Genomic DNA, 27,535 nt, shown 5'->3' on the forward strand with positions numbered 1-27,535 from the left:
ATAGGGTTGTTTGTTTTTTACTTGTAATTTTGTTTAAGTTCCTTATGGATGCTGGATATTAGACCTCTGTCAGATGCATATTTTGCAAATATTTTCTCCCATTCTGTAGGTTGTCTGTTTACTCTGTTGATAGTTTCTTCTGCTATGCGGAAACTCTTAAGTTCAATTAGATCCTGTTTGTCAACTTTCGTTGCAATTGTTTTTGGCATCTTCGTCATGAAATCTTTGCCAGTTCCTATGTCCAGAATGGCACTGACTAGGTTGTCTTCCAGGGTTTTTATAGTTTTGGGTTTTACATTTAAGTCTTTAATCCATCTTGAGTTGATTTTTGTGTATGGTGTAAGGAAGGGATTCAGTTTTAATCTTCTGCATATGGTTAGCCAGTTATCCCAGCACTGTTTATTGAATATGGAGTCTTTGACATCACTTGTTTTTGTCAGCTTTGTCAAAGATCAGATGGTTGTAGGTGTGTGGCCTTATTTCTGGGCTCTACTTGAGGGTGGAGGATGAGAGGAGGGAGAGGATCGGAAAAAAATAACTATTGGGCACTAGGCTTTGTACCTGGGTGATGAAATAATCCGTACAACAAACCCCGTGACATGAGTTTACCTGTATAACAAACCTGCACATAACATCCCTGAACCTAAAATAAAAGTTAAAAAAAAAAAAAAAAAAACCAACGCACCTTGGGGCACACATGATGGGACTAAAAAAGATTTGTACCATTCTGATTTTTAGGAAAATCTACCTCGTCATTGCCATTCATTAAGTAGGATTAGAAATAGATTATTATAAATATATCTTTTGTTATTTTCTTGCTCCCTGTAGGAATGTGTACAACAGGATATGGGCCGGGTATGGTGGTGCATGCCTGTAGTCTCAGCTACTGGGGAGGCTGAGGCGGGAGGATTTCTTTTTTTTTTTTTTTTTTTTTTTTTTTTTGAGACGGAGTCTGGCTCTGTCTCCCAGGCTGGAGTGCAGTGGCCGGATCTCAGCTCACTGCAAGCTCCGCCTCCCAGGTCCACGCCATTCTCCTGCCTCAGCCTCCCGAGTAGCTGGGACTACAGGCGCCCGCCACCTCACCCGGCTAGTTTTTTTTGTATTTTTTTAGTAGAGACGGGGTTTCACCGTGTTAGCCAGGATGGTCTCGATCTCCTGACCTCATGATCCACCCGTCTCGGCCTCCCAAAGTGCTGGGATTACAGGCTTGAGCCACCGCGCCCGGCCGGGAGGATTTCTTAAGTCCACTAATTTGAAACTGCAGTTTGCTATGATTGTGCCTATGAGTAACCACTGCACACCAGCCTGGGCAACATAGTAAGATCCTATCTCTAATTGAAAAAAAAATAAAAAAAAAAAACAGGGTATAGGATATTTATTTTTATCTTTGAAATGGAGTCTCACTTTGTCACCTAGGCTGGAGTGCAGTGGCACGATCCTGGCTCACCGAAACCGCCACCTCCCAGGTTCAAGCAATTCTCCTATCTCAGCCCCCCAAGCAGCTGGGATTATAGGCATGTGCCACCACGCCTGGCTAATTTTTGTCCTTTTTGTAGAGATGGAGTTTCACCATGTTGGTCAGGCTGGTCTCAAACTCCTGACCTTGTGATCTCCCTGCCTCAGCCTCCCAAAGTGCTGGTATTACAGGAGTGAGCCACTGCGCTCAGCCAGGATATGGGATATTTATAATGAATTTTTTTGGAGGCAGGCACACCTACAAGTTTCCCTTTTTACTTTGCCTTAATAAGAATACTGTCTGATATAATGAAAAATGATTTTTACATTTCATAAAACCCATAACAGACTTTGCCTTTGCCCGGAGGCAAGGAGTTATGTACCCACTAGGAATTACTGTTCTGTCCAACATAGTTGCCATTAGTCATTCGTGGCTATTTGAATTATGAAAACGTATTATGTTTGGCTGGGCACGGTGGCTCACACCTGTGATCCCAACACTTTGGGAGGCCAAGGTGGACGGATCACAAGGTCAGGAGTTCGAGACCAACATGGTGATACCCTGTCTCTACTAAAAATACAAAAATTAGCTGGATGTGGTGGCGCACGCCTGTAATCCCAGCTATTCAGGAGGCTGAGGTAGAAGACTCACTTGAGCCTGGGAGGCAGAGGCTGCAGTGAGCCGAGATCGTGCCACTGCACTCCAGCCTGGGCTACAGAGCGAGATTCCGTCTCAAAAAAAAAAAAAAAAATTATGTTTATGTTTTAAATTATAAATTATAGTCAGGTGCTGCATATGCCAGTGGTCTCAAAAGATTGTAATTTGCTTTTATTTTTTATTTTTGAGATGGGGTCTTGCTCTTTTGCCAGGCTGGAATGCTGTGGCATGATGTCGGCTCATTACAACCTCCACCTCCCAGGTTCAAGCGATTCTTCTACCTCAGCCTCCCAAGTAGCTGGGACTACAGGCGCGCACCACCATGTCTGGCTAATTTTTTGTATTTTGGTAGAGATGGGGTTTCACCATGTTAACCAGGCTGGTCTTGAACTCCTGACCTCAGGCGATCTGCCTGCCTTGGCCTCCAAAAGTACTGAGATTACAAGCATGAGCCACCGTGCCCGGCTTATAATTCATATTTTTATTATACCTTTTCTATGTTTAGATGTGTCTAGATGTACAGATACCATTATATTCCATTTGCCTACAGTATTCAGTACAGTAATGTGCTATACACGTTTGTACACATTTGTAGCCTAGGAGCACTAGGCTATACCATGTAGACAAGGTGTGTAGTAGGCTATATCATCTAGGTTTGTGTAAGCATACCCTGTGATGCTTGTAAAATGCCAAAATCGCCTAACAGCACATTTCTCAGATTGTGTCCCTATCAGTAAGTGATGCATGACTGTAATTTAAAATAAATGAAACAAAAAGATTCAGTTCACTTGAACTAGCCCCATTTTAAGTACTCCCTAGCCACATGTTGCTAATGGCTACCATATTGGACTTTGGCAATATAGATCATTTCCATCATGCATTAAGTTCTCTTGGGCAGTAGTATACTAGACTGGTCATTTTTATTATTTATTTATTTATTTACTTATTTATTTTTGAGACAGAGTATCTCTCTGTCACCCAGGCTGGAGTACAGTGGTGTGATCTCAGTTCACTGCAACCTCTGTGTCCCGGGTTCAAGTGATTCTCCTGCCTCAGCCTCCCAAGTAGCTGGGACTACAGGCACCTGCCACCACACCCGGCTAATTTTTGTATTTTTAGTAGAGACGGGGTCTCACCATATTGGCCAGGCTGGACTCAAACTCCTGACCTTGTGATCCTCCTGCCTTGGCCTCCCAAAGTGCTGAGATTACAGGCGTGTGCCACCATGCCTGGCCCTAGACTGATCATTTTTACGGAAAGAAAGAGGCTAGCGCTAGCTGGGTGCAGTGGCTTATGCCTGTAATCCCAGCACTTTGGGAGGCTGAGGCAGGTAGTTCACTTGAGCCCAGGAGTTCAAGACCAACCTGGATAACGTGGTGAAACCCTGTCTCTACTAAAAATATTAAAAATTGGCCAGGATGGTGGTACGTGCCTGTAGCCCCAGCTACTTGAGAGGCTAAGATGGGAGGATTGCTTGAGCCTGGGAGGTTAAGGTTGCAGTGAGCTGAGATCGCACCACTGCATTCCAGCCGGGTGACAGAAGGAGACCCTGTCTCAAAAAAAGAAAAAAAAATGGCTAATGAAAAGACAAAATAATAAAGACCCAAATTTCTACTCTTCCTTCCACAATGTAACTTTTCCTGGCTTCTTGTACTTTTGATTAAAATTCAGAAAAAGTCATGTCATGTTGAGTGTCATCACTTTGACCTTGTTTTTTAATGTTTAATTCTGTTTTCCAGGCTGGCAGTGATGGTGAAAGCATAGGGAACTGCCCCTTTTCCCAGAGGCTCTTCATGATTCTTTGGCTCAAAGGAGTTGTATTTAGTGTGACGACTGTTGACCTGAAAAGGTAAGACATGGTCACGGTTTGCAGTCAACTTAAGCTGAACTCTTTTCGGTTTGATCCTATTTTCACCTTGATGGCGTGTATTCTCTAAAGGAAATATATTGTATTAAAGTTCTGCTGGTTTTTGGACAAACTTAACTTGTATATAACTATTTTGGACAAGTCACGCTGTCAGTATACTGCATGTGGTACTCAGTCTTTTTTAGGAACTTTTGTATGTTTACCTTAAATTTCATGAGCAGCACCAGGAGCCAAGTGTTAGTGTGGATACAGTGAAATCCTTGACTTCTTTTTTCCAGTGTAAACATGGAGTCATGAAGAACTTTCTAAGCAGACATCATCTTGGCCCCAAATGTGTTAAACGTGTGACCTATATAATCTGGATCTTTAAAGACAAGGATTTTTAGGAGGTTGAATACCATTGTTGTCAATTTCATTTAATTTACTTTTCAGGGAATAGCAATAATTTTCTATAGCATGATTTTAATCATATTTGTTTAAATGTATTGTAAAATAAGAGCAATTATCTGTGGCCCCATGTCTGTTCTTGCTAAGTGAAGAGTTGTTTGCAGCTTTCTCTCCTGGATGACTTTATGGCTTATTTTCCATAGTGGAGAGGGCTGAGAAGAGCCATGATGAATAGAAAGCTCTGTTTTATTCAGGAATGTGTATTCTAACCTTTAGCAAACAGGTCTGAGGTGAAGAACATTGATACATCCCCTTCCCCAAAAGATTTAAATCAAGAGTTAAGAATAGTTGTATTAATGGGAAAATCTAGGGTTTGGCAGTGGATTCCTCTTGATGCAAGTGTCACAACATGATTTGCTATTATACTTGTTTTTAAAACTATTAATCTGTTCTCACATTGCTATAAAGAACTACCCGAGACTGGGTAAATCATAAAGAAAAGAGGTTTAATTGACTCACAGTTCTGCAGGTTGTACAGGAAACATGGCTGGGGAGACCTCAGGAGACTTACAATTATGACACAAGGCAAAGGGGAAGCAGACACGTCTTTCATGGCCAGAGAAGGAAGAAGAGAGAAGGGGGAGGAGTTACACATTTTTAAACAACCAGATCTTATGAGAACTCACTCACTGTCCCAGGAACAGCAAGGGAAGTCTGCCCTTGTGATCCAGTCACCTCCCAGAAGGCCCCTCTTCCAACATTGAAGATTACAATTTGATATGAGATTTGGGCAAGGACACAAATTTAAACCGTATTATATATCAAGTCATGAACAGTGTCCAGAAAAAAATATTGACAGCCTATCACTTGATAAAGTGGCAGAATTCATGTATGTCACCCTTCTGAGCGTCATATGCTGATAGTTACCCGATAGCTATAATTCCATTCCCAGTTCTGGGTTAGTGTACTCAGATTCCTGTCATTCCCTTAAAATATATTTTTACTTACTGCTAGTGCATATATTTGAAATTTTACAGACTTTAAAATTTATTGAAAAAAATTTATTGAAAAATTTATTGAAAAAATTTTATTAAACCATAAAGTCATCTAGGAACCCCTTTAGTTATGTATACAAATGTAGAAATAAGACTTTGGGAATAGTGAGTTAAAACTACAAGCTCTTGGGAAGACATTACCTTATTCATGTTGGACAGAGATGTTGTAAGAATGAAATAAGTCATGTAGTTACCCTTCTATTACTGTTTTTTTTATACATGTATACACAAAGGAAGTTTCAGTTTCCCAATATAACTCCTAAAAACAGACTGTGCCACCAGGCACACACCCTTACTGTGTCCTAAAATACATGAATTTCTCCTATTCCATTTTTGGCTTGGAGCAAGTGAGTTGACTGCCATGCTTTGAAAAAGCCTTCATTGAATAGTTTAATACAGTGCTTTAATTGTGATACATACCAGTAATAGCGCCATAAACGATGGGAATCTGAGTCAGAAAAGGAAGTAAACCCATTATAGCTATTTCAGAGTTGTCTGTTACTTTTCATTTGCAGACTTTTTAAAGGCATTATTCCTATAGGTTGATTGATATTTGCAGATTTGTATATATATGTTTACGTGTATATGTTTAAGTGTATATGTTAAGTGTTTATATATAAAAAGTGGCACATGGGAGGTAGGCATTCAGGGCCTCATAATTAGAAAATATCAAAGAAGATATATGTTTATTACCTAGGACTTTATGTAAAATCAACAGTAGAGAGCACTTGAAATTGAAGCATATATTTTTTGGTCTTCTTTAGCAATCATAGGTCTCCAGTAAATCTAAAAAATGCTTCTTAGGGCAACTAAAACTATACAAGTAGTACATGATAATGAGTCTTTACCATCCCTACCCCCTAGTCATCAACTTCGCCTTCAGAGAGATAATTTATTTTAGGTTTGGTCTTTATTCTTCCAAATCTTTTCCTTTTTTCTTTTCTTTTCTTTTTTTTTTTTTGAGACAGGGTCTGCCTCTGTCACCGAGGCTGGAGTGCAATGGCACGATCACGGCTTACTTTGTAGCCTTGAGCTCCTGGGCTCAAGTAATCCTCCAGCCTCAGCCTCCCACATAGCTAGGACTACAGGCATTTACTACCATAGCTGGCTAATTTTTTATTTTTAAGAGACAGGGTCTCCCTTTGTTACCCAGGCTGGTCTTGAACTCCTGGGCTCAAGCAGTCCTCTGACCTTGGCCTCCCAAAGTGCTGGGATTACAGATTTTAGCCATTGTGCTTGGCCTCGTCCAGATCTTTTCTATGGGTTTACACACTTATAGTCGTAAACAAAAGTTTAAAGAGAAGGTACCTCAAGAAAGTGAACATTGGTTCAAACAAAAACAAAAACGCACCAGTATATATGAAAGCTATCACAGAGGAATAAAACATCCCTGTAGTACTTTTCATAACATATTCTTAATCTTAAAACATTAAATGTGAGTCTTTTTAGAAATTTGTGGGGGAGAAAATGCCTATAGTGCTTATTTTCCGGCTTTTCCTGGTAATTGCCTAATATCTTGGTGAGAAGTACTGACTCCAGAACAAACCAGCGGAGAACAATAGAACTCCTCTGAGAGTTACTTAGCAGCTTACTCTATGATTTGAAAAAAATGATTGTTACATGACATTTCATCCATAAGAACAAGCCCGTTTCTAGTTCTGGCACTGTATGACATGTTCTCTTTGAATCTCAGTTGGCATTAATGGCTATGCTGGTAGTATTCATGTGTCCCTTGTGAGGCTTTTAACAATCTCCCATTACTTGCCTGTCAGAGCAGCCTTAGTGCTTTGGTGGGAGTCATTTCCAAACCTAATTTTCTGTTCATATTGCAATTTAAAGAACGTTTAGATAAAAAAAGTGCCCAGGCTTCACAAAGAATTTCGATTTACATAAACGATTTGAACAAAAGCTTCAGATAATATAAGTGAAAATATTAAAATTGAGGGCAGAGTTAAGGATGTTCTGGCATGTCATCAGTTGAGAAACAACCATGGCATAGTATAGAAAATTTCAGGAGTGAGACCTGGCTGCGTATGAGAGAGCTCTATCACTGATTTCACTGGGACCTTGGGCAAGCTGCCTCGTCTTCCTTGGAGTCGGTCACCTTATGTTTAAATTCAGGAAAAAGGAAGGGAAAAAAATTTCACTTTTGTAATAGTTTAAATGTTACAATGGAACTATGAAACTGATAGTTCTGCATATCTTAAAAGGCAGTTAGAAACTCAGAAGAAAATCTGATTCCCAAATGGACTCTTCAGATAGTTTCATTTTCATGATCATGTCTCTGTGGTTCCACCTTTCTGAAAACAGTCTTCAGTAACTTGAGAAATCAGTTCAGTTTCCATGATCTTCAGTAGCAGCAGCATGAATGACACATGCCAAGAGACTAAATGGAATGAAACAGGCCTGTCTTTCAGAGAGATCATCTATTTCCTGCTGCTGGCCAGACAGGAAAGTCAGACTCCATTTTTCCCCTTTGTAAAATTGACTTGAGCTACATGAGGCACTTGTTAGAACAGTCCAATTCAAGATAATTGTGCTTTATGACTGCATTCAGAATCACATGTGTACCCAGTGTGTGTGTGTGTGTGTGAGAATGTGTGTGGGTGGGGGGTGTGTGTGTTTGTGGAGAGTGTGTATGTGTGTCTGTGTGTGTGTGGGTAGGTGGGTAGTAGGTGTGTGTGTGGGTGGTGGGGTGTGTGTGAGTGGGAGTGTGTGTGTGTGAATGTGTGTGGGTTGAGGGGGTGTGTGTATGTGGGTGGGTGAGTGGGGATATGTGTGTGTGTGTGATTGAGAGACAAGGGAGACATAGACACATAGAGAGGGAGTACTTTGTTGCTATGTCTTTATGTTCTTTTTCAAGGCGATTTCAAAGATGATACATCCTGTTGAGGCTGCTAAGAGCTGAATTAATAGAGTTATTAGTGAATGTTTTTCTAAACCTGTTATCAGTATACTTTACTCCTAAACTGTTATTAAGATGTTAAAAATTATAGAATCTATATTTGGGCTGGGCAAAGTGGCTCACTCTTGTAATCCCAGCACTTTGAGAGGCCAGGGCAGGCGATCACTTGAGATCAGGAGTTCAAGACCAGCATGGCCAATGTGGTGAAATCCTGTCTCTACTAAAAATACGAAAATCAGCCGGGCATGGTGGTGAGTGCCTGTAGTCCCAGCTACTCGGGAGGCTGACGCAGGAGAATCGCTTGAATCCCGGAGGCAGAGGCTGCAGTGAACTGAAATCACGCCACTGCACTCTAGCCTGGGCAACAGAGTGAGACTCCATCTCAAAAACAAAAACAAAGGAATTGTGAAATCTGTATTTGAAATCTTTTCATGGGTGCTTTTTTTTTTTTTAAGTATTCTTCCACATATTGACATTAAAAGTAGACAAATTAACAATAATCCAAATCAGTAAAATTCTTTAACTGGTTGAACTGGGACAAAGACAAATTCTTAGTGACAAAGAGTCTTGGTGTGTTTGTTTTGTTGAGTACATGATTAATTCGTTCAATTAGTGACTTGTCAGTGAAAACAGAATATAGCAAATGTAGTATAAAGAATAATTAATAGTAGTAAAGCGTTCTGAAATAAATAATTCTGGTTCGATGGTGTTAACTTCTGTGAGGTTTTTTGTTATTGTTGTATGTTTATATAGTGTCCAGTAGTCTCTTTGGTATGTGTGAATTAATTTTATGCCTTGAAAATCAGCACCTTCAAAAAGGAACTCAATTTTTTTGTTGTTCTCTTTCTGGAGAAAAAAGAAGCTCAATTTAAAAGATAAGGCCTACATATCTAGTACTTTTTTCTTCATTGGGCAAGTCAACTTGTTGCAGATAGGTCATCTTCAAGAGTCAGCTCTAGTGTCCTATATCTATGCTGCACTCATTTCATACCAAGCAGCTGGAACTAAGTCACCAGCCCAGCTTCCTCCAACTGTTGCAAGTGTACTGAATTATATTTTAATAGAAATTAAGCCACTTAAGTCTCTGAAAACATTAGCTCCTATAGGATTCCTCCTTTTCATTCCTTTCTTTTCCTTTTGGTTTTTGTTTTTATTTCCTTTTCTTCATCTAGAAAGAAAATGGGAAACAACAGAATAATTTATTTCATCTGAAAGACTACCATGATGAGAGTAAAAGTAATAAACCCCAAAACACCGGAGAATATTTGCACCCTGTTGCAAGGCATGAGTTCTGTGCACTTTGCTCTTGATGTCACGTAAGGGAAATATTTGAATGAGTTTTAATCAAGTGTTGAATATTTACTGAAGGCCTTTTTGGAAGTAAATCAAAGATGTCTTGAAATTTTTAGCCATTACCTATCGGCTCAGTTTCATTTATCTCAAACTGCAATTCTTACAGTGTTACGTTTCTGTGAAACATCTGTAAAATGAGCCTTTGTGGGTCAAACAGAACACCTGAGGCCTGAGAGTGCCAGGGGAGAACTGCAGGTTGAAGAATCTTAGATTCTGTTTGGTTCATATATAGCTTGTGAGTGAATCAGATTACTATTTAGAACTTGTCCATTTATTTGAAGTCTACTAACACGTTTGGAGGCACTAAAGTTCCTTCTCAAATTTTTCACTTGGAATCAGGACCTGCCATGGTTGTCTGCCACCTCAACAGTGAATCCTAGAAAATAGTTTTATCGCTTTATTTATTAAAAAAAAAAATACGTGTGTGTGTGTGTGTGTGTGTGTGTGTATATATATATATATATATAGCCTTTCAACTGAAACAAGATAGACTATTCACTAATCACAAATATTAATAGAAAATTGGTAATCATATGCCCTTTTAAACTTTCCTTGGTTATATATACAACTCTAAATTAATCAGACTTTGTTTATTACCAATCAGTTAATGCTAGGTAACCATTTATGAACCATCAGCTCTATTAAAATTAAAACTGCCAATCTTATTTCCTGCATAATACTTTGTTAATGTGATACTAAAAGTGGTAATGACTTTCATTTGCATACTTTTAGTTCACTTTCACGTGCCTGATTTAATCTTTACAGACAAAGCAGATCTTATAAAAGAGGAAATCCAGACCCAAAGAGGTTGTAATTTACTTAGTCATGAAGCTGGTAAATGGCAGAGCTTTTCTATTTGGGACTTCAAGCCAGTCCTTTTTATTCAACCTTGGTTCTTCTTTCTCTGATATGCTAACTTTCTCCCTCTCCCAATAAATATTTTTATTTGGGAGCCGGGTGCAGTGGCGTGCTCTCTAGTCCCAGCTACTCGCAGCTGAGGATCACTTGAGCCCAGGAGTTTGAGGACAGCCTGGGCAACACAGCAAGAGAGGGAGACCCCTATCTCTAAAAAAAAGTTGAATAAAAATTTTAAAAAAATTAAGAATCTTTTTGTTTAGAGAGCTTAAAAACTTTCATAATTAATTATAGAAGTAATAGGTGTTATTTATTTTATCCCACATACCCTACCCCACCTCTACCCTCTTTGGTTTTTTTTTTTTTTTTTTTTTTTGAGACGGAGTCTCGCTCTGTAGCCCAGGCTGGAGTGCAGTGACCGGATCTCAGCTCACTGCAAGCTCCGCCTCCCGGGTTCACGCCATTCTCCGGCCTCAGCCTCCCGAGTAGCTGGGACTACAGGCGCCCGCCGCCTCGCCCGGCTAGTTTTTTGTATTTCTTAGTAGAGACGGGGTTTCACCGTGTTAGCCAGGATGGTCTCGATCTCCTGACCTCGTGATCCACCCGTCTCGGCCTCCCAAAGTGCTGGGATTACAGGCTTGAGCCACCGCGCCCGGCCGGGTTTTTTTTTTTTTTTTTTTTTTTTTTTTTAAAGCATTGAGACTGTTATAAATAAAGTTTCAGTGCTGCAAAAGAAATAGCACTCGAATATAAAATTTTCTTTTTAATTCTCAGCAAGGCAAGTTACTTATATGGAAGGGTGCGCTCTTACAGATGGAGCAATGGTGAGCGCACACTTGGACGAGGGAGGGGAAGGGGTTCCTATCCCTGATGCACGTGACCCCTGCTGCTGTGTCGTTTCCCCCATTGGCTAGGGTTAGACCGCACAGTCTAAACTAATTCTGATTGGCTAATTTAAAGAGAGTGACCGGGTGAGTGGTTTGGCCGGAAACGTGGTTGTGACGGAGCAGGTAATCGGAATGTGTCAGGGTGGAGCAGGTTATCGAATATGGTTGCTTTACTAGGAAGTTAAGTTTAAAAGTAGAAGGCGAAGAATTGACATACTGACATATTGATTCTTTGAAAAGAAATTTAGAACTCATATCTAACAAGACCATCTTCCCCTTTATCTAATCTACCCTGTTCTTAAAAAAACTACTTGTGAAAAACAGACTTATATTATTAACTTACACTTAGGCATTTAATTGACTGTTCATTGGATATGTTTTATGACTTTGGAGTGAGAAAATCGTTTTCCAGGTAATCACAATTTATATATGACAAGATTAAAAAACAGTCTTTTTTTTTTTGAGACAGAGTTTCGCTCTTTTTTATTGCCTAGGCTGGAATGCGATGGCACGATCTCAGCTCACTGCAACTTCTGCCTCCCGGGTTTAAGCGATTCTCCTGCCTCAGCCTCCCAAGTAGCTGGGATTACAGGCATGCGCCACTATGCCTGGCTAATTTTGTATTTTTAGTAGAGATGGGGTTTCACCATGTTGGCCAGGCTGGTCTTGAACTCCTGACCTCAGATGATCTGCCTGCCTTGGCCTCCCAAAATGTTGAGATTACAGGCATGAGCCACTGTGCCTGGTCTACAGTCATCTCTTGGTATCCATGGGGGATTGGTTCAAGGACCCCTGGTGGATACCAAAATCCATAGATGCTCAAGTTTCTTATATAAAATGGAATAGTATTTGCATATTAACCTACAAATAGCCTCCCATATACTTTAAATCATCTCTAGGTTGTAATACCTAATACAGGGTAAATGCTATGTAAGTTGTCATTACACTGTGTTTAGGGAATAATGAGAAGAAAAAGTCTGTACATGTTCAGTACAACTGCAACCACCGGCCTCCCCCTGCCCCTGCCCCGCCGCCCTTTTTTTTGAGACAGAGTCTCATTCTGTCACCCAGGCTGGAGTACAGTGTGTGATCATGGCTCATCTCAACCTCGATCTCCTGGGCTCAAGCGATCCTCTCACTTCAGCCTCCCAAGTAGCATGTGCCATCACGCCTGGCTAATTTTTGTATTTTTTGTAGAGACAGGAGATCCAGGTATTGATCTGTCTGCCTACCTACCTGTCTATAAAATATTATTATTTTTTTGAGATGGACTCTCACTCTGTCACCCAGACTGGAGTGCAGTGGCGCGATCTTGGCTCACTGCAACCTCTGCCTCCCAGGTTCAAGCGATTCTCCTGCCTTAGTCTCCCAAGTAGCTGGGACTACAGGCGCCCACCACCATGACTGGCTAATTTTTTTGTATTTTTAGTAGAGACAGGGTTTCACCATTTTGGCCAGGCTGGTCTCAAATTCTCGACCTCAAGTGATCTGCATGCCTCGGCCTCCCAAAGTGTTTGGATTACAGACGTGAGCCACCGCGCCTGGCCTTTTAAAAAATATTTTTGATCCTCAGTTGATTGAATCCATAGATGCTGAACCCATGAATAAGGAGGGCTAACTTGTTTCATTTTGTGAAAAACTTTACCTTGTCAGACTAAAAAATGTTCAGTGTGAAAGGATCAGAGTTGAAAATCAAATCAGATTTTGACTTTTAAAAGTCTTCTTTTGGAGGTTAGGTTCTTATAGAAGTTGATAGAAAATATGTCTTATTTTTCTTTGTTTAGGAAGCAAGATAGACTCTAGAACTTGGACTTTGAGTTAAAAATTTTTGAATTATTGAGATAATTAAATAAATCTTTGTATCTTTGGTTGGAATGTAGTCATAGAAACCTGAGGCTTTCTAACCTAAATTGAAAGATGGAGCCAGAGAGAGAATATGAATAAATGAATAAGACCGAGGGAAATTGATAGATTATAAACTGGTTATAGTTTTTTGATTCCACTCTATCTTGAAAATTCTGATGATGAAGTATTTCACTTTCATGATATATTTAGATATTTTCTTTTCTTTTCTTTTCCTTTTTATTTTGAGACAGAGTCTTGCTTTGTCGCCCAGGCTGGAATGCAGTGGTGCGATCTCAGCTCACTGTAACCTCCACCTTCCAGCAATTCTCCTGCCTTAGCCTCCTGAGTAGCTGGAACTACAGGCATGCACCAGTATGTCCAGCTAATTTTTATATTTTTAGTAGAGACGGGGTTTCATGTTGCCTAGGTTGGTCTTGAACTCCTGATCTCATGTGATCCACCCGCCTCGACCTTGCAAAGTGCTGGGATTATGGTCAGGAAGGAAGGAAGAAGGAAGGCAGGCAGGCTAACTTAATAACAAGATAAACAACTCTGGGCCATAATAGGAGGGAGAAACATTCTTTAAAACAATGTGCTGTTGTATTACTTTTCTTGAAGTACACATTTTTATAAGTTTGCTTTTTTAATTATGAAAGTTTTCAGACATGCATAAGAATAGAACAGACTTCTCCGTAAACCCAATTCAGTTATCAAGACCTTGCCACATTTACTTTGTCCCTTTTTTCTTATTTTCTTTGCTGAAATGTTTTAAAGTAAGTGCTAGACATCATGTCATTTCACCCCTACTTACTTCAGTGTATGTCTTCAAACAATGTGGACATTTTCTTCCCTAACCACAATGCTCTTATCTCCTGAAGTTCCTAGTATACAATTTGGGATTTCCCTGGTTATCTCTAAAACATCTTTTTATTTTTGATTTTTTGTTCAAGTCAATATCCAAGCAGTTTCTCCTTTTTATGTTTGATTGTGATGTCTCTTAAGCTTTTCTTAATCTGTAACAGTCCCCCACCTGTGTCTGGTAAAAATGCCATTCAGCTGAAAGGTAGATTGTCCCAAATCCAGAATTTAGCAATTGCTTCCTTGTGGTATCATTTAACTTTGTCCTCTCTTTCCCTCCTCCCTGCATTTCCTGTAAATAATCTCAAGACCCCTTTGTACTCTTAAATTATTGAAGGCCTCAAACAGCTTTCAGTTATGTGGGTTATATATACTGATTTTACTATATTAGAAATTAAAGCCGAGAAATTAGCCTGGGCAATATGGTGAGATCCTTATCACTACAAAAAATTTAAAAAAATTAGCTGGGCTTGGTGGCGTGTGCCTCTGGTCCCAGCTACTTGGGAGGCTGAGGTAAGAGAATCGCTTGAGCCCAGGAAGTCAAGGCTGCAGTGAGCCATGATTGTGCCACTGCACTCCTGCTTTGGTGACTGGTCTCAAAAAAAAAAACCCTGAGAAATTTTAAAAATATTTATTTACTAATTCATTTAAATATAGAACAATAATGAACCTACTACTTATTATAAAACATTTTTAATGTAAAACAACTATATTTCCCAAAACAAAAAATAGTGAGAAGAGTGGCATTCTTTTACATTTTTGCACATCTTAGAAGAGATTTCTTGTGTCTGCTTCTGTATTCATTACTTTGTGATATCTTATACCAAGTAGCCAAGTAAATTTGGAAAACTTAACTTATATGTGCATGAGAGGAGAATGAGAGTAAAGAAGGCAAATGATGCCTTAGTATTATAAGAATAGTTCTGACATCATGGATCACCTGGTGAAAGGATCTCCTGGCTTACGATTTCAGAAGCAGCTGCCCCAGAGGCTGTTTTCTTTCGTTTGTTGTTGTTGTTGTTGTTGTTTTAAGACAGGGTCTCACTCTGTTGCCCAGACTGAAATGCAGTGATGTGATCACCATTCACTGCAGCCTCGACCCCCTGGGCTCAGCCTCAGCTACAGGCACATGCCACCACACACAGCTAATTAAAAAATTTTTTTTATAGAGATAGGGTCTCACTATGTTGTCCAGGCTGGTCTCGCTCGAACTCCTGGACTCAAGCAATCCTCCTGCCTTGGCCTCTCAAAGTGCTAAGGTTACAGGTATGAGCCACTGCTCCCAGCCTGCCCCGGAGGCTTGATTAGATTCAGAATCAACTTTTTTGGTAAGAATACTTCATGATGCTATATTATATACTTCATATTTTGTCATTAGGAAACACACCATATCTGGTCATCTCATTTTTTGATCCAAAGATTCATTGGTGGGTTTGGGTGAGCCATTTTGCTTTTTTAATAAGATAGTGCAAACATTTCTTGCTGTTAGTAGTTGTCAGCATAACAGTTTCACCATCTTTATCAGTGTGTTGTGGTATTTTCAATTTTTCCTAATCAACAGGAGGAAGATATCTTATTGTTTACTTTTAAATTCCCTTTATAGTTGTGCTATTTTACATTTTTCTATATGTTCACTTGTTTTATCTGTCTCTTATCAATTTCTTTTGACCCATACCTATTTGATATTTTTGATGACCTTTGAAATGAATTTGGACAAAATCCTTAGGTAATGTAGATTTTAAGCTTTTCTCACTCACTATAATACTTTGTCCATTCTTTGTTGCTTTTTGCCTTTCATTATGCCATCTTTTATGTATTGAAGTAATTTTGATATTAGATAGTCTAATCTGGTGATCCTTTTCCTTGTTAAGCCTGGACTTCGATGAATCATGGGAAAGAAATAGCACCAGAATTTGGAATCTTATAAAGGTGAAGATGACTGCAGGAATCAGCTGCTTTTCTCCTTTATTTTGCCAAAAAGAAAAAGAAAAAAAAGGCCCAAGGAAGTCATGAGTTACCCATCTTTACACAGTTAGTTGGGGCCAGAGTTGAAACCAGAGACTCACTCTCCAAAATATTTTTTTCCTCCTCATTCTATCCCTGTCTCTAATGAGTGCCTTAGTTAATTTGGAATGAGAATGATGGATTTTGTATTTTGGTTAAAAAAATCAAAGAATTTTCTTACCATAAATTATGTATTTTGTGGAGCTTTGCTTCTTATTAGAATACTATTACAGCTATTATACCTAGTGGAAAAGTACTCTCCCTTCCCCTTCCCTTCCCCTTTCCTTTTCTTTCCTTTCCTTTTCTTTCTTTCGAGACAGAGTCTTGCTCTGTCACCAGGCTGGAGTGCAGTGGCGCAATCTTGGTTCATTGCAATCTCCGCCTCCCAGGTTCAAGTGATTCTCCTGCCTCAGCCTCCCAAGTAGCTGGAACTACAGGCACATGCCACCGTGCCCAGCTAATTTTTATATTTTTAGCAGAGATGGAGTTTCACCTTGTTGGCCGTGATAGTCTTGATTTCTTGACCTCGTGATCTGCCTCCCTCAGCGTCCCAAAGTGCTGGGATTACAGGTGTGAGCCACCGCGCCCGGTCAAAAAATACCATTTCTTTTTTTTTTTTTAGATAGAGTCTCGCTCTGTCACCCAGGCTGGAGTGCTGTGGCAAGATTTCTGCTCACTGCAACCTCTGCCTCCGGGGTTCAAGTGATTCTCCTGCCTCAGCCTCCTGAGTAGCTGGGATTACAGGCGCATGCCACCACACCCGCTTAATTTTTGTATTTTTAGTAGAGATGGGGTTTCACCATATTGGTCAGACTGGTCTCAAACTTCTGACGTCATGATCCTCCTGCCTTGGCCTCCCAAAGTGCTGGGATTACAGGCATGAGCCACCGTGCCTGGGTGAAAAATACCATTTCTTATTCAGTTTTATATATTTTAAAATTTAGAACCACTTTGATCTCTCTTCCTCCCCTCCCCTCCCCTCCTCTTCTTTTCAGACAGGGTTTCGCTTTGTCACCTAGGTTGGAGTGCAGTGGTACATTCTCAGCTCACTGCAATCTCCGCCTCCTGGGTTCAAGTTCTTCTCCTGCCTCAGCCTCCCAAGTAGCTGGGACTATAGGCACACGCCACCATGCCCGGCTAATTTTTTGTATTTGTAGTAGATATGGGGGTTTCACCATGCTGGCCAGGCTGGTCTCAAACTTCTGACCTCAGGTGTTCCACCTGCCTCCGCCTCCTAAAGGGCTGGGATTACAGACGTAAGCCACCACGCCTGGACAATTTATTTATTTTCTTTTTGAGATTTGTCACCCAGGCTGTAGTGCAGTGGTGCAATCATGGCTCACTCCAGCTTCAACTTCCCAGGCTCAAGTGATCCTCCCATCTCAGCCTCCCTGGTAGCTGGGACTGTAGGCATGCACCACCATGCCTGGCTAATTTTTTATATTTTGTGGAGACAGGATCTCACCATGTTGCCCAGGCTGGGTCTCAAACTCCTGGGCTCACGCAATCTCACACCTCAGCCTCCCGTAGTGCTACGATTACAGATGCAAGCCACCGTGCCTGGCCAACTTTGAGAATTTAAAGTATTACTGGTGTTTTAGAGTAAAAAATGATCTGATTTTGACCAATATTTTGCCCAACAGGAAGCCTGCAGACCTGCAGAACTTGGCTCCCGGGACCCACCCACCATTTATAACTTTCAACAGTGAAGTCAAAACGGATGTAAATAAGATTGAGGAATTTCTTGAAGAAGTCTTATGCCCTCCCAAGTGAGTATCAAAGAAAATATGTATGAAAATATTGTCACTTCTTTGAAGCTTGTGTTACTTGTCTGTAGAGATCTTTCTCACAGCATTAATTTGGAATGACTAGGACTCTCTTCTATGTTTCTTATAATTAATGTTACACAGATAAAAGAATTGGCTTCCAGCTAGGCCAATAAGCCATACTAAGAAAGGTGGGGATTTGTCTAAGCTGTAGAGTACATGATAAAAACAGATTTGGGATGTGTGTGATAGGTCAGGAAAGACTGGTTATTTCTGGGCAGTAGGTCTCAAACTGAGAGAGAAGTTTAAAGAGGAGAAGGAGTGGGGAAAGACACATTTCAGCTGAACCCAGTAAGAATCATCTTAGCAGGAGTGTGGCACAGACTGCTATGAGATTTGATTTCAGTTCATTTTAAAGTTAACTTTCTAAAGCTATAATCCAAGGAAATTTTCGACTTTTCAGCCCGTGTCCCTAGGATTCAGAGTTTTTATTTACTTATTTCTTTGAGGTGTTCCAGACGTCTAGGTCCCGGATGTACTGTAATGATAGTTACCTAAATTGCAAATATGCAGTTTTGCATCATACTATAATCTTGGCATAGGTTCAAAGCATTATTTGTTTCTTTTAGGCTTTTCCAGTTTCATCATCCTGAAAATTGACATGTTTTGTTTCTACTGACCCAAACCTTTCATGCTGGTTAACTTGACTCTTGCCCTCCATGTCCAGATATATTTTCCAGGAATGGGATTATTGAGACAGAGGGGTCTAAAATAATTATAGGCATACCCTGAAGGGTATGGTTCCAGACCATTGCGGGTTAGGTTCCACACCACTGTGATAAAATGAATATTGGAATAAAATGAGTCACATGAAATTTTTGGTTTCCCAGTGCATGTAAAAGTTATATTTATAGTAGTATACTGTAGTGTTTTAAGTGTGCAATAATAGCATTATGTCTGAAAATATTGCATATATCTTAATTTAAAAATACTTCTTTGCCAGGCTGGGTGCAGTGGCTCATGCCTGTAATCTCAGCACTTTGGGAGGCCGAGGCAGGTGAATCACCTGATGTTGGGAGTTTGAGACCAGCCTGACCAACATGGAGAAACCCTATCTCTACTAAAAATACAAAATTAGCCGGGCATGGTGGCACATGCCTATAATCCCAGCTACTCAGGAGGCTGAGGCAGGAGAATCGCTTGAACCCGCGAGGTGGAGGTTGTGAGCTGAGATTGTGCCACTGCATTCCAGCCTGGGTGACAAAAGCAAAACTCCATCTCAAAAAAAAAAAAAAAAATCATTGTTGACAAATGCTAATGGTTATCTGAGCCTTCAGCAAGTCAATCTTTTTGCCGATGAGGGTCTTGCCTTGATGTTGCTGGCCACTGACTGATCAGAATGGTGGTTGCTGGTTGGGGTGACTGTGGCAATTTCTTGAAGTAGACAACAATGAATTTTTCTACATTGATGGACTCTTCCTTTCATGAAAGATTTCTCTGTAATATGCAATACTATTTGATAGCATTTAAAATTTTTTAAATAAATATTCTTTGCCTGAGGCTAATCTCAAGAGGTCCTGAGAACATGCGCCCCGTTTGATAGTGTTTTACCCACAGTAGAACCTTTTTCAAAATTAGAATCCATCTTCTGAAACCCTCCTGCTGTTTGAACAACTAAGTTGATGTAATATTCTAAATTCCTTGTTGTCATTTCATCAATGTTCTTAGCATCTTCACTAGGTATAGATTCTATCTCAAGAAACCATTTTCTTTGCTCATTCATAAGAAGCAACTCCTCATTGTTTCAAATTTTATTATGAAGGTAGAACAATTCGATTACATTTTCAGGCTCCACTTCTAATTCTAGTTCTCTTGCTATTTTCAACACATACGTAGTTCCTCCCTCCACTGACATCTTGAACCTGTGAATGTCATCCATGAGGGTTAGAATCCACTTCCTCCAAACTCCTGTTATTGTTGCTATTTTGACCTCCTCCCATGAATCATGAATATTCGTTTTTGTTTTTTTTTTGGACGGAGTTTTTGTTCTTACCACCCAGGCTGGAGTGCAGTGGTGCAATCTTGGCTCACCGCAACCTCCGCCTCCCAGGTTTAAGCGATTCTTCTGCCTCAGCCTCCCGAGTAGCTGGGATTACAGGTGCTTGCTGCCATACCCACCTAATTTCTTTGTATTTTTTAGTAGAGATGGGGTTTTGCCATTTTGGCCAGGCTGGTCTTGAACTCCTAGCCTCAGGTGATCCGCCTATCTCGGCCTCCCAGAGTGCTGGGATTACAGGTGTGAGCCACCAGGCCCAGCTGAATGTTCTTAATTGCATCTAGAATGGTAAATCCTTTCCAGGTCAGTTTGCTTTGCTCAGATCCATCAGAGGAATCACTTTCTATGGCCTTTTGAAATGTGTTTATTAAATAATAAGACTTTAAAGTCAAAATTACTCCTTAATTTATGGACTGCAGAATGGATGTTGTGTTAGCAGGCATGAAAACAACCATGATCTCCCTGTATACTGCTATCAGAGTTCTGGGGTGACTAGTGCATTGTCAATGAGTGGTAATATTTAGAAAGGAATCTTTTTTTCCTGGGCAGTGGCGCTCAACAGTGGGCTTAAAATATTTAGTAAACCACACTGTGAACAGATGGATGTGCCATTATCCAGGTTTTTTTTTATTGTTCCATTTATAGAGCATGTGCAGAGTAGCTTCAGTATAATTCTTAAGGGTTCTGCAAATTTTGGAATGGAAGATGAGCATGGGTTTCAACCTAATGTCAGCAGCTGCATTAGACTCTAACAGACTCAGCCTGTCCTTTGAAGATTTGAAACCAGACATTGAGTTTTCCTCTGTAGCTATGAAAATCATAGATGACATCTTCTTTCAATAGAAGGTTTTGTCTGCATTAAAAATCTGTTTAGTGTAGCCGCCTTCATCAATGATCTATCTAGAAGATCAATTCTAGATAGATCATTGATCATTTATTTCTACCTTCCCAGAAGTCCTAACCTTCCTTTCATCCCTAGTAAAGTATCTCCAGACCAACACTAAGAAAACCATATCTTGATTTTTTCCTCCAGGCCATGCATATAATTAGAATGCCAGTAAATCAAAGCTAGGATATTTGTGAATATAAATTGAAGCTTTACATCTCTTAATAGAGTCCTATTATGAACATGCATTCAACTTAGTGGAAATAACTTTTTTTTTGAGACAGGGTTTCACTCTTGTTGCTCAGGCTGGAGTGCAATGGCGCAATCTTGGCTCACTGCAACCTCTGCCTCTCAGGTTCAAGAGATTCTCCTGCCTCAGCCTCCCAAGTAGCTGGAATTACAGGCGTCTACCACCACGCCCAGCTAATTTTTTGTATTTTTAGTAGAGACGGGATTTCACCATTTGGACAGGCTGGTCTCGAACTCCTGACCTCAGGTGATTCACCCACCTCGGCCACCCAGAGTGCTGGGATTACAGGCATGAGCCACTGTGCCTGGCCATACTTTTTTTTTTGGGGGGACGGAGTCTGACTCTGTCGCCCAGGCTGGAGTATAGTGGCACAATCTCAGCTCACTGCAACCTCCGCCTCCTGGGTTCAGGCGATTCTCCTGCCTCAGTCTCTCGAGTAGCTGGGATTACAGGCACCTGCCACCACGCCCGGCTAATTTTTTTTTTGTAGTTTTAGTAGAGATGGGGTTTCACCATATTGGCCAAGCTGCTCTTGAACTCCTGACCTTGTGACCTGCCTGCCTTGGCCTCCCAAAGTGCTGGGATTACAGGCATGAGCCACCGCGCCCAGCCATACTTTTTTTTTTTCTTTTTTTTAAGAAAAAAAAAAGACAATGTGTTGTACTGTCACCCAGGGGCTGGAGTGCAGTAGTACTGTCTTGGCTCACTGCAGCCTCTAACTCCTAGGCTCCTGCGTAGGATGATCCTCCTGCCTCAGCCTTCCAAATAGGTGGGACCACAGGCATGCACCACTATGACCCACTTCTGGATCCCCTTTTTTGTCTGTTTTTTTTTTTTGACATGGTCTTGCTCTGTTGCCCAGGCTGGAGTGCAGTGGTGCGATTATGGCTCACTGCCCCCCGCCTCGACCTCCTAGGCTCGAGTAATTCCCCTGAGGAGCTGGGAGTACAGGTGTGTGCCACCATGCCCAGCTAAGTTTTTAAAAATTTTTGTAGAGTTGGGGTCTTGCTGTGTTACCCAGGTTGGTCTCAAACTCATGGGCTCAATCAATCCTCCTGCCTCAGTGTCCCAAATTGCTGGGATTACAGATGTAATCTGTCATGCCTGGCTCCTTTTTAGTCTTAAAAGTGTCAGCTCTGAGATAAGTTCCATATTTGCCAACTTGCTCTCAGACACTAATTGAAAATGGTCTTCTATCTAGAAGATCAATTCTAGATAGATCATTGATGAAGGTAGATCTGATTTTCTAGATAGATCATCTGATGAAGGTGATGAAGGAAGATCTAGATAGATCAGCTAGATCTTCTAGATAACTGGCTGCATGCAGCTTCTGCATAAGCATTTGCTGCTTCATGTTTTACTTTTATGTTACGAAGATGGCCTCTTTACTTAAACCTCACGAACCAACCTCTGCTACCTTCAAACTTTGCTTCTGTAGCTTTGTCACCTCTCTCTACCTTGACAGAACTGAAGCAAGTTAGGGCCTTGCTCTGGATCAGGCTTTGGCTTAAGGGAATGCTATGGCTGGTTTGATTATCTGGACCACTCAAACTTTGTCCCTATGTCATCTCCACTAAATGATGGGGTTCCACCATGTTGGCCAGGCTGGTCTCGAAATCCTGACCTCAAGGTATCCGCCCACCTCGGCCTCTCAAAGTGCTGGGATTACAGGTGTGAGCCACTGCGCCTGGCCCAGTTACTCAGTATTGATCCATTCATTTATTTATTGATTTATTCATTCTGCAAAGGGTTAATGGACTACAAAGCACTGTGAATATATTAGTAAATAAAACACAGTTCTTGCCCTCAAGTACAGTCAAGTATGGGTGGAGAGGTGGTTATGGTGGTGGGACCGGAAAGTGAATGGAATCAGGAAAGGCTTTAGAGAAGAGTCAGCGCTTGAACTGTCTTAATTTAAAAAAATAAAAAGATGTTCAGCAGTTGAACAAAGGAGTGACAGGTGTTCCACAGCAGAAGAGTCATTTTAAATACATAGTATAAACATATATATTATACACATACTACACATAAATAGTATGTAATGTATATTATAATTAATAATATACGTATATTTGGGAGAGTGGCTGAACTGTGATGTGCATGGTTAGGATGGTAGGCAGGAAGGCTGATGAACAACAATGCCTCTGTCTATAACTAGCTTCTCATCTGTTGTGAGCAGAATTGCTCTCTGGTTAACAATCTTGTGCTAAGCCTAAGATTTTATTTTCTTAATTCTTTTTTCTACTAAAATTCTAAAAGCCTATCCTCTACTATCCTTCCTGCCCTTCTAAGAGCCTGGAGCTTCTTTTTATCTCTACCTTCCCAGGAGTCCTAACTTTCCTTTCATCCCTAGTAAAGTATCTCCAGACCAACATTAAGAAAACTATATCTTCATTTTTCCTCCAGGCCATGCATATAATTAGAATGCCAATAAATCAAAGCTAGGATATTTGTGAATATAAATGGAAGCTTTATATCTCTTAATAGGGTACTATTATGAACATGCATTCAACTTAGTGGAAATAACTTTTTTTTTTTTTTTGAGATGGAGTTTCACTCTTGTTGCCCAGGCTGGAGTGCAATGGTGCAATCTTGGCTCACTGCAACCTCTGCCTCTCAGGTTCAAGAGATTCTCCTGCCTCAGCCTCCCAAGTAGCTGGAATTGCAGGCGTCCACCACCAAGCCCAGCTAATTTTTTGTAATTTTAGTAGAGACGGGATTTCACTATGTGGCCAGGCTGTTCTCGAACTCCTGACCTCAGGTGATTCACCTGCCTCGGCCTCCCAGAGTGCTGGGATTGTAGGCATGAGCCACCGCGCCTGGCCATAACTTTTTTTTTTTTTTTTTTTTTTTTTTTTTTGAGATGGAGTCTCACTCTGTCGCCCAGGCTGGAGTGCAGTGGTGCGATCTCGGCTCACTGCAACCTCCGCCTCCTGGGTTCAGGCAATTCTCCTGCTTTAGTCTCTCGAGTAGCTGGGATTATAGGCACCTGCCACCACACCTGGCTAATTTTTTTTTTGTAGTTTTAGTAGAGATGGGGTTTCACCATATTGGCCAAGCTGCTGTTGAACTCCTGACTTTGTGACCTGCCCGCCTCAGCCTCCCAAAGTGCTGGGATTACAGGCATGAGCCACCGCTCCCAGCCATACTTTAAAAACAAAAACAAAAACAAGAAAACATCAGACAATGTCTTATACTGTCGCCCAGGCTGGAGTGCAGTAGTGCTGTCTTGGCTCGCTGCAGCCTCAAACTCCTAGGCTCCTGTGTAGGATGATCCTCCTGCCTCACCCTTCCAAATAAGTGGGACCATAGGCAGGCACCACTATGTCCCACTTCTGGATCCCCTTTTTTGTCTGTGTTTTTTTTTTTTTTTTTTGACATGGTCTTGCTCTGTTGCCCAGGCTGGAGTGGAGTGTGGCATTATGGCTCACCGCAGCCTCGACCTCCTAGACTCGAGCAGTTCCCCTGAGGAGCTGGGAGTACAGGTGTGTGCCACCATGTCCCGCTAGGTTTTAAAAATTTTTGTAGAGATGGGGTCTTGCTGTGTTACCCAAGTTGGTCTCAAACTCATGGGCTCAATCAATCCTCCTGCCTCAGTCTCCCAGATTGCTGGGATTACAGATATAAGCTGTCATGCCTGGCACCTTTTTAATCTTAAAAATGTCAGCTCTGAGATAAGTTCCATATTTGCCAACTTGCTCTCAGACACTAATTGAAAATGATCTTCCTCTTGTGTCACTGTAGATCATTGTATCAACATTAAATTATAAATGGAGAAGCAAGCAGTTTGAATTATTATTCATTCTCTATGAAGGGAACTTTTGTTTTAAAGCATTGTCTGAAGTGCTTATTATATGAATTCTTCCAAGTATTTTTAAGTTTTTAAAATTAGTGTGCTGATAACATACGTATGACTTTAGTTAAATGGACATTTCCTCATATTCTCTTATATCCTTCAAGAACAACAATGAAGACTTTTCGGCTGGGCATGGTGGCTCATGCCTGTAATCCCAGCACTTTGGGAAACCACAGCGGGTGGATGGCTTGAGCTCAGGAGTTCAAGACCAGCCTGGGCAACATGATGAAACCCAGTCTCTACAAAAAATACAAAAATTAGCTGGGTGTGGTGGCACATACCTGTAGTCCCAGGTACTGGGGAGTCTGAGGTGGGAGGATTGCTTGGGCCTGGGAGGCAGAGGTTGCAGTGAGCTGAGATCATGCCACTGTATTCCAGCCTGTGCGATACAGCAAGACCCTGTCTCAAAAAAAAAGAAGGAAAAAAAAGAATTTTCATTATTCCTTCTCATTTCCCTCTGAGGGAAAGTGACATTAAGAGAAATAGTAGAGTTAATATTGGAATATTCTGGATTCTTAGCATGTAATGCCCCGTAAGACATCATCGCTTTAAATTGGACCTTGAAAATAAACATTTTCATATTGCTTTTTTATATAAAAATTCCAGCCCCATTATATTTGAGCATATTCATAGAAACACTGTAACCAGAGATGGTCTTTTTCATTCAGTTTAAATACATGGGAATCTTTGTGTTATAAATGTTCACAATGTGCCAAATCCCCTGAAGGAGTAAAAATTTTTACTACTACTTTGTGTCTTTTTTGTTTCGTTTTGTTTTTGTTTAGAGACAGGGTCTCGCTCCTTGCTCTGTCCACCCAGACTAGAATGCAGTGGTGTAATCTTACCTCATGGTAGCCTCCACCTCCCAGGCTCATAATCTTCCTCCCTCAGCCTCTTGAGTAGCTGGGACTACAGGTGCACATCATCAAGCCCAGCTAATGTTTGTATTTTTTTGTAGAGAGTAAGATCACTTTCAATTGGTGTCTGAGAACAGGGTCTCGCCATGTTACCCAAGCTGTGGCCTTGAACTCCTGGGCTCAAGCCATCTGCCTGCCTCAGCCTCCCAAAGTGCTGGGATTACGGGCGTGAGCCACCGTGCCTGACCAAGGATTGTTTTTGATGTTGCTTATCCCGGTGCTGTTATTAATAACACTCAAGTGCTAATTATGCGTCATGCATTGTGCTTTGTGGGTTATTTTGTGGATTATCTCTGTTAATCCTCACAAAGACTTTGTGAAGAAACTGAAGATGTAATCCAAATAATTTGTCCAAGGTTTCACAGTTAATGGTAGCAGAGCAGGGATACTTTTGAAGCCACATCAATATGACTTCAGAAATCTGTGTTTCATCTGTTCTCTGCTTTCTGCTTCTCATTTTATTGGGTTTGGCTTTTGTGAAAGAGGGAAAATGTTAAGTCTTTAATTGGGATTGTGCTTTAATGAGTACAAAATTGAAAGCTAGCTCAAGTTTAGAGGAAAGGTAGGAGAGAAATCAAAGATAGTTTATTTGACTGTGAGCAAGTGGGACCAAAGGTGGTTATTAAACTTAATTCAATGAATTCTTCTTTGTTTGTTTGTTTTTTTGTTTTTTTGGAGACAGAACCTTGCTGTGTTGCCCAGGTTGAAGTGCAGTGGTGCCTTCTTGGCTCACTGCAACCTCCGCCTCCCAGGTTGAAGCGATTCTCCTGCCTCAGCCTCCCGAGTAGCTGGGATTACAGGTGTGCACCACCATGCCCGGCTAATTTTTGTATTTTTAGTAGAGACAGGGTTTCACAATGTTGTCCAGGCTGGTTTGGAACTCCTGACTTCAAGTGATCCGACCACCTTGGCCTCCCAGAGTGCTGGGATTACAGGTGTGAGCCACAGTGCCCGCCCTTACTTAATTCAGTAAATTCTTTGAAAAAGGAGGTGAATCTTAATTCTTCTGATGAATTTTTATTTATTTGTATGCATTGAAACAGCATGTTTGAAGTGGGAATGCCTTCTTTTTAGTGGGCTCTATGGACCCAGAATGTGAAATGCTAATTAATTAGCATAATTTTCATCATGCAGAATTGTTTCTAGGGGATGAGTGGGAGGAGGAAGGGTTTCTGGGATCACAAGCTGCATTTATTTTCCTTTCCTCTGTTGTGCTATATTGTTCTAGGGCGCCCCCAGGGACCATTCTGTCTCACTGCCTTTTCCTTTCAGAACAAGGAGGTCGCAGGTCTTTATTACTAGTCTTCTTCAGGCTCTGCTTATAAGACTTTTGTTTCTAAATAGGATGAGGAGAAAAGGGAGAAGAATTGTGCAGGCTGGTAGACTGGAATCTGGCATTTCTAATTATATGTTTTTGGCATGTGATGTACTGAGAACTGAGTGGTTTTTTGTGAACACTTCCTGATTTAATCATGACAAATATAAATACAGGCAATTGTCTACTCTAGAGTTGCTTAACATTGAGAGGCTAATGAAAAGCTCAAATTAAATAACTTACTGGTATATGTAACTATAGGTTTTAAAGTGAACTTTCTCTTCTTGTCCCGGGGAAAGTATTTTTGTTCTTGCTTGAATGAAGAAACCACTTTGCTAAAAAACTTTGAAACTTGGATTT

At 40.8% G+C, this 27,535-nt stretch overlaps 1 protein-coding gene across 2 annotated transcripts in view; it reads left to right on the forward strand.

The window, feature by feature from the left end:
* CLIC4 (chloride intracellular channel 4) overlaps positions 1-27,535 on the forward strand; it is a 98,496-nt gene that overhangs the window by 52,537 nt on the left and 18,424 nt on the right. For both annotated transcript variants that reach the window (XM_050792678.1, XM_050792679.1), the window contains 2 exons: positions 3,853-3,962; positions 17,773-17,898. In XM_050792678.1, the coding sequence (XP_050648635.1) occupies positions 3,853-3,962; positions 17,773-17,898 (236 nt within the window). The remainder of the gene's footprint in view (positions 1-3,852; positions 3,963-17,772; positions 17,899-27,535) is intronic.

The sequence above is a fragment of the Macaca thibetana genome, chromosome 1 (genome assembly GCF_024542745.1).
Source record: "Macaca thibetana thibetana isolate TM-01 chromosome 1, ASM2454274v1, whole genome shotgun sequence".
In the NCBI taxonomy this organism is placed as follows: Eukaryota; Metazoa; Chordata; class Mammalia; order Primates; family Cercopithecidae; genus Macaca; species Macaca thibetana.